This window comes from Magnolia sinica, chromosome 11 (genome assembly GCF_029962835.1).
Source record: "Magnolia sinica isolate HGM2019 chromosome 11, MsV1, whole genome shotgun sequence".
NCBI classification, from domain to species: Eukaryota; Viridiplantae; Streptophyta; class Magnoliopsida; order Magnoliales; family Magnoliaceae; genus Magnolia; species Magnolia sinica.
This window is the reverse complement of record NC_080583.1, coordinates 5,570,875-5,583,106: the sequence shown is the minus strand read 5'-3', so window position 1 is coordinate 5,583,106 and position 12,232 is coordinate 5,570,875. Positions and strand designations below refer to the sequence as shown.

General features: G+C 39.6%; 1 protein-coding gene and 1 non-coding gene across 3 annotated transcripts; one reads left to right on the top strand and one right to left on the bottom strand.

Annotated features, from left to right (window-relative positions):
* Positions 1 to 322: 322 nt before the first annotated feature.
* On the top strand, positions 323 to 8,163 carry LOC131218646 (serine/threonine-protein kinase SRK2E). Of its 2 annotated transcripts, XR_009157799.1 has the most exons (10): positions 323 to 735; positions 2,522 to 2,596; positions 2,689 to 2,790; positions 2,862 to 2,915; positions 3,019 to 3,111; positions 3,517 to 3,609; positions 6,132 to 6,236; positions 6,322 to 6,420; positions 7,167 to 7,729; positions 7,894 to 8,163. XR_009157799.1 is itself a non-coding variant. In XM_058213309.1 (9 exons), exons 1-9 carry the CDS (start codon positions 592 to 594, stop codon positions 7,446 to 7,448), a joined length of 1,047 nt encoding a protein of 348 aa, XP_058069292.1. In that variant the 5' UTR covers positions 323 to 591; the 3' UTR covers positions 7,449 to 7,852. The 2 variants fall into 2 exon arrangements, 1 of the variants encoding a protein (XP_058069292.1); XM_058213309.1 differs by lacking the exon at positions 7,894 to 8,163 and having other exon boundaries at positions 7,167 to 7,852.
* Positions 8,164 to 11,158: 2,995 nt separating this feature from the next.
* Positions 11,159 to 11,230, bottom strand: TRNAW-CCA (transfer RNA tryptophan (anticodon CCA)). Its single transcript has one exon. It is a non-coding gene; the product is annotated as a tRNA-Trp (tRNA).
* Positions 11,231 to 12,232: the final 1,002 nt, after the last annotated feature.

Genomic DNA, 12,232 nt, shown 5'->3' with positions numbered 1-12,232 from the left:
CTCCTAATATACAGTTATAATGGAAAATATTCAACGCTCCAAATAAAAAATAAATCCATTACTTAGATATCCAAAATGAATTATTTTATTAAATTTCCAATACATATACAATATATCCAATGATGCCTACGGTTTAGATTGATTAAAGCTATCACAAGTATATAAATCTGTGCGCACGTATGCCAACCACCGTACTCTGCCAGAGTATAAAAGCAACAAAAGGATCAGCCAGTCATTATCCTCTAAAATATAGGGGTATTTCCGTAAATTCTGAAGCCCCGTCTCTTCCCCCTTCGGATATTAATGTGATCGTCTCCATCAGAAGCTCTCTCGCTCTCTCTCACGGGCTTCTCTCCCCCAACCGTCTCTATCTTCCAACCAACGCCACCTCCGCCATCCGATCAGATTGCATCCAACGGCTCATCTCTCGCCACGTACCCTCCCTCTTTCTCTCCTCTCCAGTGCCTTCCACGATCGCACCTTTTCTTCTCGATAATGCGAGCAGCGTCATCCCACCATTGGCGCTGTTAGATCAGAACCGTCGAATCATTTTCAGCGAAGGATCGATCGGCGGTGACGATCGGTCCGGGGATGGACATGCCGATAATGCACGACAGTGATCGGTATGAGCTCGTGAAGGACATCGGGTCGGGGAACTTCGGCGTCGCCCGGCTGATGAGGGATAAGCAGACCAAGGAGCTCGTCGCCGTGAAATACATCGAGAGGGGCGAGAAGGTAATTTTCAGTTGATTCGGAGGGCTTTCTCTTTTCGGGTTCTTATAATGTTTTCTTTTTTTGGTTTGAAAATTAGTAAGTCGGGTGTTTGAATTGATGAGTTTTAAGTGATTTTTGGAGCATTTTTATTATTTTGGTGGATTTTTGTACGTTTTTCTTGAAAATTGGAGTCTTGATGTCACTATCGACAGTGTGCAACTGTCGAATTTGGTTTTGAATTAGAAACCTGCTAACGGGAGTTGTGCGTCTGGATTTACGCCGCAGGAGGCGAAGTGGTGGATGGGCATTGAGTCATTGCCGTTCATCAGGTGGGCCCTGAGATCAAGCTAATGGTTACCATGTGGGCTGGTTTTGTTTAAAAAGGAACCGATGGTTTTGGCTGGGAGCACATACATGGTGAGGCCCGCCTGATGGACGTGCTTGATCTTGCTTGCTAGCACCATGTTAGCACATTCCCTTTGGTGAGTTTAGATGCATGAGTCCTTTTTGAATTTCTCACTGAATTATGAAGATGGGCGTAGAACTAGAGTTACTATTTGTTTGTTTTTGTGTTATTTGGAAATGGGTATCTTAGGGATGTGGAATTTTAGCTTATTTTGGTAGCTTGGAAATGCTGCTGTTCTGGTCTGGATTGAACTGATATCTGTGGAGGAGCTTTGTGTTTCATTGTGATGAAATGGCCTTGTTTGATTGCAATTCATCACTGTACATATGGCTGTATGATTGAGTGAATCAGGACCGCACATCTGGTTGGCCTCACCATGTTAATCCCACAACACAAAAATGGGAATGATTGGACGATCCTAGCCTTCAAGTTAGTAGATCTATCCCCTTGGAATTTGGACCATTGATTGTTTTCTATTTCCATTGTTCGTTTGAGGCTATGGACTGGAAATTAAGATTGCCTTATTGGTGTGGTTTTCTACTTTTGCCATCTATTGTGGGGCCAACCATTGTGTTGAACAATCATGACCACACATGTGGTGGAGGTGTGATGAACCAAGACTAGTCCATCACCTGATGAGAAGAGTTTGCCAGATTTCAATAACTGTAAACTATGGTTTTTCTTCACCGTGCGGACCTTTATTTTGGAGCCCATTGAGCAAATTGGACACAAGACCCTTGCATCAGAAAGGAATGCGATGTCCCATTCCTTTAGCTATATGAGTTGATGGATCATTGATAGTTTTAGTTTAAGAGATCCAGAACGTATTTTAGTGATGGGCACAACTGATAAAAATTTCAATACCTTCTAAAAGAGCAGAAGATTTTTTTTTTTTTTTAGTGATTGGTAATTCGGGTATTTTGTTTCCCGACCAGCAAGCCAAGTAAAACTTCATTAATCAAAGAAACTCAAGAGACGCAGCGTTTCACAATGGTACAAGAGACCTGAGAGGTCTAGCAATTCAAATTCTTAAAACCAGTAGGTCTTCTTGCTAGAGATAATAGTAACAAGACTTGATATTGTTTGGATATAGGGTAAAGTAGCAACGGAAGCAACTGCTATTGTGTGGCTAATTCGGGTATTTTGTTTCCCGACCAGCAAACCAAGTAAAACTTCATTAATCAAAGAAACTCAAGAGACGCAGCGTTTCACAATGGTACAAGAGACCTGAGAGGTCTAGCAATTCAAATTCTTAAAACCAGTAGGTCTTCTTGCTAGAGATAATAGTAACATGACTTGATATTGTTTGGATATAGGGTAAAGTAGCAACGGAAGCAACTGCTATTGTGTGGATTTATTGTAGTATTTCTGGTCTCCTCATTCTGCTAATTTTTGTTACAGATAGATGAAAATGTACAACGAGAAATTATCAACCACAGGTCACTGAGGCACCCCAACATTGTTAGGTTCAAAGAGGTTTGTTTACTGAAAAGTTTTCTTTGTAGTATCTATTTTAATAGAAATGCTGGCAGGCAGTATCTTATATCTCTGCTAAAATTCATTTTTAGGTTATATTGACACCAACCCATCTGGCCATTGTGATGGAATATGCGTCTGGTGGAGAGCTGTTCGAGCGTATATGCAATGCGGGCCGCTTTAGTGAGGATGAGGTTGTTAATCTGATCTATTGATCTACCCCTTTGCGTCAGCGTTGTTTTAATATCATGTTCTCCTCCTGCAGGCCCGCTTCTTCTTCCAACAACTTATATCAGGAGTTAGCTATTGCCACTCAATGGTATGTAGAAGAGCACCTGTTTACAAATGTCATTTCTGGTCCGTATTTGGGATGTTATACAGGTCACTAAATCAGCCTACTTATGTTGGATTTTATAATGAAGCAAGTTTGCCATCGTGATCTAAAGCTGGAAAACACCCTATTGGATGGAAGTCCTGCTCCTCGTTTGAAGATATGTGATTTTGGGTACTCCAAGGTATTTGATGTCTTTTGCATTATTTTCTTCCTCTTCAGTGAGTATCTGCCATTTGGATGGTCATAATATGCATGCTGGATATTCAGAGTTTTTAAGGATCTGGTCCTGGGCATCTTTGTGAATGCCTATTTGCTCATTTAATCCTCCAGAAAAAAGTTCTTGTAATGCTCCTAACCCAATCAAACATGAAGCAATAGGGTTTTGGAGCCGGTTTGCACTTGAGAGGTTTTACTCATATTTCCTTCTGCTTCGAAAACTCGAATAACAATCTCAAAATATAAGATCTTGTTATGTTGATTAGGCATAAGTGAAACTGTGCAGTCTCTTATTACCCAGGCTATCTGGCACTGTTGCTAGTGGCTGCAGTTATATTTGTGCAATTCTGACTTCAGTTGCTTTTCTCAGTCGTCTGTGCTGCATTCACAACCCAAGTCCACCGTTGGGACTCCTGCTTACATTGCTCCAGAAGTATTACTCAAGAAGGAATACGATGGCAAGGTAAGATATTTCTTGCTGTGGAAAGTTGGAACTTGCATTTGAATAATTTTACACACTTTTTTCATAGCATTCCACCTACATTCATGAATTTTTTGTGAAGGGAGAAGGGATTAGTATGCTTTTGGACTGCCAAGTTGGTATTCATTTGTCTTTTGTTTCCTATGCAAATTGCAATAATTTGCTTCTATTTTCTAGTAAATGACCTTTGACCCTTGTGAAATCAAAGTTGATCGATATCCTGGACAATCACTTCAGGCTTGTTTCGATTTCTTGTAAACGAGATCAAGGAACTGAACTTTTAAAGGGAAGAAATTCAATAATTAACTGAGCCTCTTCAATATCGCTTTTAAGTATTCCTAATTTATGAAAATCAGTGAGCAAAACTCAAAATTAAAGAAAATATGGTACTATTGTAGACATTAAAATTTGAATCGATATTAGGTATGTCATTATAAACTGGTGTAATCTCAAAGAATCCCCAACATCATGGATTATGTTAACAAGGATCATGGCAACTACACTGTAGGTGTTGATGCTTGTTGGTTGCGAACTCAATTCTGCATATGTGAGATGCCACTTACCTAGAAGTTGAAAAATAGATGTACACTGCTGTTCATAATTTTAGAAGTCAATATTTTCTTCCTTGAAGATTAAATGTGGGGCATGTTTAGATTGGAGGAATCCTTGGTGAGGGATTGGAAATCTCAATCACTATGTAATGGTTATTTCCCAAGGCACTATGCAAGCGTGGATTCCACTTTAGGGGTCTTGTTTGGATCGCAAGTGAAAATCTCTCAAATCCCCTCTCACATTGGTCACTTTGTATCTTGTGCTTGAGAATCCAGACAAAGGAAAAAACTAATGATGGCTTGGTTTAATCCACCATTTCCTTGGCTATTCAATCAACACAAAAGATCACATCAATGGAAAACCTTTTCCATTTCTCTGGATTTCCACGACTTTCCTTGTATCCAAACATGCATAGGAAATTGTTCTATGTCGTTAGAAATCTTCATCAAGGGAATCTTGCAACATATATTTGTATTTCCTTATCCAAAGGAGTCTATACACACAACCTCAAATCCTGACAATTTGGTTAAATGGTTAAAACTTAAGGACAAACTGAAACCTATTTAACTGTACACGGTCACAGGGATGTTGGAAAATCCAACACTCCATAGCATTTAATATTGGAAAAATGTACTACTATATAATTTTATTTCATGAATATGAAAGATACAGGAAATATATCTACATAACCAAGTAGAAGCATAGAACTATATAAATCGTATACAAATGCTGCCAAAGTACAAGAGGAAAAGCTAAATTAGCTTTTTCTTTTTCTTTTTCTTTTTTTAATACCAATAGCTGTTCCAATGTGCGCTGAAAACATGTGACGCTGGTCTTGGACAGAATATTTTCTTCTGTAAAGTCTTTGTTCCATACTTTGAAACCCTAGATCGACAAATAACCCCCACAGGTTTTGGATATGTATGATATGTCTAGGCATAATAAATAGGTGCTGATTCCACTAACCTACAACTAGGTTAAATAATGGTAACATGAGAATAGTAATAAGGAATAACATTCTGATCTTTCAAAAAAAAAAAAAAGGATTAGAACTCTGCTAACCTAACATGTTCTGTTTTTGTATTTGTACTCTGATGTAGAATATACATTTCATCCATGCCAAATAAACAAATCATCTATGGCATAACGCATAACAATATGATAGCCTAATTATACGAGTGCTAAAGGAATTGAATATTATTTTCAGACTAGCATATCTAAGGGGTTCTTGCTTCCCACGTCACTAGGGGCATTGCCTGCCAGCTTCGGCATTCAACGATTACCATGGAAAACTGTTTTCTTTATTTTATTTTATCTAGCTTGTTCCCATAGTAGCCCACCTCATTTTGATTGGTAAGCTATATCTTATGCAGTTCTTTTCTTTTCTTTTCCTTTTCCTTTTATCTTTTCCCTTTATATCCACACTTTATGAAAAACTGTTTGGGTAGACAGGCACCAATTATTGTTGTTACAGTAAATCCTTCTTCTTTTTTTTTTTGGGTGAGGGACCATGAATTTCTTTTCGTTGTTGTATTCCAACCACAAGTTTTCTTACTTCTGTAAGTTTTGTAGTAAGTGTAAATTTCTAAATTTTCTGTTGTCCTTGTCTTCGTCATCATCATTGTCATAGCCTTTTCCTAGATATTGGGGTCGGCTTTACGAATCCTGTTTCCACAATCAGTACTATCTAAGCCCTAGTTCCAGCAAGTGAATAGGCAGGCCTTTATATCCATTCTCACCACTTTGATCCAATTCCTTTTAATTCCTCCCAGCCACTTTGCGGCCCTTCAACCCTAATCAATGTTCCCCTCCTCACCGGAGCCGTCTAGTATAGCACATGACCAAACCATCTCAATATGCTCTCTGTCACTTGCATCTTTTTTTACTTCTTACTTCTGTACCAATTTCACTATGTTGATACCTTACTAGCTGTCTTTACTGCTTTAACTCAGATTGCAGATGTGTGGTCATGTGGAGTAACCCTTTATGTCATGCTAGTGGGTGCATACCCTTTTGAGGATCCCGACGAGCCGAAGAACTTTAGGAAGACGATACAGGTTATCACTTTGTTCTTTTCTTGCTAATACAGCATATGGGATGTCATGTGTTAATTGGTTCTAAGGCATTCCTTGTTTTGTGCAGCGTATTTTGAGTGTGCAGTATGCAATCCCAGACTATGTGCACATATCTCCCGAATGCCGGCACCTGATCTCGAGGATCTTTGTTGCCAATACCGCAATGGTTAGTAGTCAGTATTATAAAGGGCCTTAATTTGCTCTTGATGATAATCTGTTTTGGTATTTATTTTGCATAGGTGGGACCTGTGGGGTAGTCATCAACACTGTTTGTCTGATGCATTCCCACAGTGGATTCCCATGCACTGAAAAATCTTCCAGATGGGAAAATTTTCTAACCCTTCATTTGGCAATGTTGTGGTCCACATTCAACTGGGGGGAAAAAAAAAACACAACCCCCATTCTGTTTTTTTGTTTTTGTTTTTGCACTGGCTATCCATGGTGAGGCCCATTGTATCCACTCTTTTGGATCACTTAAGCATGGGCCCCATATTTTGTTTGAACCAGCAGTCATACGGTTGGGGCCCAAGATTTCATTTATCTAAGGTTCATCTGGTGGACCCCATTATGGGTGAATAGCCCTGAATCTCCTCTATCAGATGATCCCACCTGTCTGATTGGTCACTTATAAAGGCAATAATAGCCAAAGGTCTCCATTTATGGGGGGCATTGATTAGATGGTTAGTATTGCCTGAGGGGGGATGTGTTTAGGGTATATCCTGTCCAAGTCAGTTCCCGCCCCACAAGCTGTGAGGATCAATTTGTATGATTAGTGTTTGTGTTTTCTTCTGGGATTGATGGTGACGACTTTTCTGGTTAGTGAAGTGCAGAGAAATCTATTTCTGTGTTGAGGGCTTCTTTTTCAGTTTTTGGTTTCTAGTCTCAGCTTTAAATATTTTGCCTGAATTACAGAGAATAACCATTCCTGAGATCCAGAACCATGAGTGGTTTCTAAAGAATCTTCCTGCGGATCTCATGGATGACAACACGTACCAGTATGATGAGCCCGATCAACCCATGCAGAGCATCGATGAGATCATGCAGATCATAGCGGAAGCCACCATACCTGCAGCTGGGACACGTGGCATCAACCAGTACCTGACAGGCAGCCTCGACATCGATGACGACATGGATCTGGAGACCGATCCTGACATCGACATCGACAGCAGTGGGGAGATTATATATGCAATGTGATCGCCTATGGCATTTGGAAAGGCCAAGCTTTCAAGAAAAATCTGGTGCTCGTGTCGAGCTGAAGTGGTGGAGGGCCCGGGCTGTGGGGCCCTGATATAAGCGACGGACGATCAGGGAGTAAGTGGGTTCCAGGCGATTCGCTGCCACTGATTGCTGTCTGGTGATCGGAGTTTCGTATGTGTCCATAAAAAGCATATAGCTTGACCCTGTCTGTGTATGTATGGAAGTTGCTTGCAAAGGGGGGGATTTGAGGACATGGAAATGTGCTTGTTTTCTGAAAGGTTGGTGAATTCCCCCCTTCACCCACTCTCTGTTTTTGCTTGATGTTTTTGTATTGATGTTGTGCTCTTGTTTGCACTTTTACCTTTTCTCCTATGGTTGCCTGATAGCTCCTATTTCACTTTGATTGTTGTACTGATATTGCATTTTTGTTGTTGTTGTAAAGCCTGCTGGTTGGTTATTTCACTCTCGAAATGCGGTTGTCAGACTCTTGTTTCGGGGACGTTTGGATGCGTTTGTGAGTTGGATTGCGGTAATGAATCCACTACAGCAGAATCAACCAGACTTCAGGTTTACATTCATTTGGGGCATGTAGTACCAGACTCATTTAGACCTGTCAAATATTCTCAGGGATTTTTAAAATCTAGCCATCTTTGTGTGGAAATTTGATAAAATGATATTTATAGATAGATTTTTAAATCTGGGCAGTTTTTAATTTTTTGTGATTTAATTATGAAATTATTGTTATTTTAATGTATAGCTTACTTGAGACTGAAAATAATGCATTTTTAACTAGGTGACCCGAGTTTCTTGTTTGCAACGAACATGGGACTTCGTTGTCTAGTATCTGCGGGGGCCTGTAATTGGTCTATCTAAGCCATTGATCTGATGTCCCTCATCATGGATGAACCTTGATCCAAAATTCTCCCATACTGGAATATCCTAACCATCAATAGAATATGGACTGTTGGTGCATTTCTTCTTAACCGTCTACTTACATGCCAATTGACCAGAGATCACTTCTTTTTAGCATGGTTCATCTATGGTGAGGCCATAGGATCAATGGATTGGATAAACCAATTATGGGCCCTACATGTATAAATTAGGTAGCAAAAGGGTAGTTACCCGTTCATAAAGAACAGAGAACTTGGCCTGTGTAAATATATTTTCAAAAATTTAATTCTATTTATTACTTTATTTTCAGATAGGTCATTATATTGTTCTGATTCATGTTGGAAGTTTTAGCATAAGTTATATATTGACTGCCAACGTGAACTGCCAACGTCATGCTACCTTCTTCTTCTTCTTCTTCTTCTTCAATTCAGTGTGAGAAAAATGTCTAAAATTGAATTTTTCTTGAGAAATATAAGGCCAAGAGAGAGATTTTCCGAAAATGATATTTGTTAGTGCGCTGTTTTTTTTTTTTCCTTTTCTATTTACAAACCCACATCACATGGACACTTGATCCCTGGACCTCAGTGTTGAAACAGAGTCGTCCACCACTGAGCCATGGAGCCGGACCCTGTTACTGTGCTATCTATATGGGCCAAGGGACTTTGAACTGTGCTATCTATATGGGTCTAGCTGGTCCGGTTGACATGAGAACCATGTAAATGCAAGATACCGAGTTTGCACACACTCAGTTATGAATCAGTTTCAACACTGATGTGGCAGTGAGATTTTTTTGGGTGTTTTGGCATCTCCTTCGGTTTTATCATGCAACAACTCTCCTCGCCTGTGTTACCTCCCATGATTCAATGAACAAACATCATGTGTGCTTGTTAGAAGCGGGACCAGTAATGAAAAGCAAAGATTCCTCTAGGTGTAATGTTATTTTGTCCTCATCACGGGTTACACTTCTGACATGCCCATGTGGTGGTTTTTCATTGGACCATGTTGGGTTTACAAAGGAATTCCAATAATCTTGATTATAAGTAATTCGCATCCTCCTGGAAGCACTTCTAGGAAAAAGAAGTCTTTAATATTAATTTAAACTATGCCAAAAGGAGAAGTGGTTTACTTAAATCTCCACCCATTAGAAGTTCGAATTATGCAACCATTATGACTTGACTTTAGAGCTATGTACCAGCTGTGGCAGGGCCCACCATTTGGACGGGTTAGATTGAGGTACATGCAGGCCGTGTAAACTAGATTCGCATTAATTTGAACTTATTAAAGATGACCACTTGCTCTAAAGAAAACCATTTCTCATTTGCAGTAGAATATGCAACCATGTATAGACTAGATGTCACACAATTATTATAGAAGGTCCTGCATAGCCTTTGTTGCATGATATCTCTTTAATAAAGAGATATCAGAGCAAACTGCTCCTTGCATTAAATATCAGAGCAAACAACTCCTTGCATTAAAACCATTTCTCATTTGCTCTGATATCTCTTTAATAAAGAGATATCAGAGCAAACTACTCCTTGCATTAAATAATTGAAATGACAAAAATACTGCAATTCCTTGCATTAAATAATTGAAATGACACAATTTTCAACATTCATGTCATTTTCCAAAGTTCTAAGGGCTTATTTAGAACATGGGGTTAGGTGGGATTAAGGTGGTATGGAATTGCATTTGGTCCAATATAAGTTCTATCATATGTTTGGAAATAGTGAAAAGGATTGAATTAATACAGGCATTATATCATCCAACCCAATAGTTGATATAGCAAGATTTCCAGTAGATTTCAAAATCTATTACATCCATGTGCCCTACATTAATGCGTATGGCTTTTTTTTTTTTTCACATCTTTGATCCAAACACGCCCTTTATAGGTGACAATTGAGTTGCATATGCGCACGGATGGCTAACATTAGTTGTGAAATCTGATTCGTTGTTTATAATTCCACGGTCATAAAATATAGGTTTCACTTAATATAATGTTTTTTTTAAAAGAAAATTTTGACCTATACTTGGAATGGACAGTCAAAATACTATGGTATTTCCCAACACATAATTATTGTCTAATAATAGTGTCAATTCTACCTAATGCAATTGAATGCCATTTCATTCCACAAAGCATCAACAAAACCTAGGGTGAGACAAAACCCTCCTCCCAAACTAAAACCCTAGTTTCACAATGATCCAATTTGAACTAAAACCCTAGTTTTGCAATGATAAAAAACCCTAAGGGCCCAATTGGACACTGTCAAAACCCAGAACTGGAATACAAAACCCTCATCTCGATCTAAAACCCTAATTTTGTAGCACATTCGGATCTTCAAAATTGTTAGTTTCAGAACCACTAATAAATAAATGTTAAAAAGCCCACTCACCAAAATCTAATTAATTTTCAATAAGTAGATGTAAACCTAGCTTTTGCGGAAAAAAAAACCCTTGGCAAATGTTACTAATTCGGATTCGGGTTCAGGAAACCCATTGGAATTCCTAACACATGCTAAAATTAAACACTACGGACCCTTGCGGGTATTCGTACCGGGTACGGATATGGGTCCAGCGTATATAGTCGAAACAAACGTGGCAACGAAGCCCACCTGATAAATGGAAGTTGGAAACGTAGTAGTGTGGCCACAAAAGGAGTGAATGGCCCACCTAAGAAATGGCAGGAAACATGATTGCGCGGCCCACCTCATTGACGGCAAAAACAGTGCGGGGCCCACCTTACGTCGTGTTCCTGTAAACACGTGGTGATATGGCCCACTGTACGGACGGCAAAAAAAAAAAAAAACAAAACAAAAACTTGAACCCGACGTGAATCGAACACGCAACCTTCTGATCTGGAGTCAGACGCGCTACCATTGCGCCACGGATCCGTTAATTGAAAATGTGTCTACTTAAATTATTTTTAATATAAAACATGCTCTTACGTCATTGGTTCTCTGGGGCCCACAGTAAATGTATAGCTATGTCCACAGCGTCCATAATCCGTACCCTATCGGTTCACTTTAACTTGTAAAATATCAGTCGAATCCATGACCTAGATGGGTCACGTCTTTGTCAACGTTCGTTATGGAATGTCCACCATTAAAATCTTTCAGATTGTTTGTGACCTGAATTGTATTTTAAATAAGATCCAATCCATTGATAATGTGATAATAACCAGGATAAACGGAGTTCCAAAAATTCAGGCATTTACGAAACTTAGGTGGACCACACGCGATGATTTTTAATGGTGCGACCAAACTGACTTTTGGGTCGGACTGATTTTCTTGACTCTTTAAGTGGAAAATAATGTGGTGTAGGGACGAAGTTGGATATTGTGTAGATGTCATGGTGGACCTCAGAATCTGCTTATTCTACAAACGGTGCAGAATCGACTTCTTTAAATTAAGTAGACTCTACTCAAGACCGTCCATTTTTGGTGCCACCACATCCACCTCATAAATGGTGTCAGTGGTGGATCTGAGCCGTTCCTATGGATCTATGTTGGTCAAGGGTGGATCGAAACCGCCCATTGATAGAACTATCCTTTAATGAACGTGTGTCATGGGAGAATTCTACCTTTGCTCTGTCGAAGTGGCCCATGCAACATCTTCAACCAGGATCACTTCTGCCAGCGTGTCATTGTTTCAAGTAGAAAGACTCGATCCCCAAAAGCCACTGTTCTTCTGGATCACGGCCCACCATATGGAAGGTCTAGATCCACGAAGTACATGACACGTGGACGGATAATAAAGGGAAATGAGGGAATAGGGTTTTAAAGCCGTAGAGTGGACTGATGTGGGGCCTACCCTGATCAGTGCATGGCATCGTACCGTCCATCAGGCGACCCCTTCCATGATCGGTAATGGAACCAAAAATCAGTCCGATCGGAA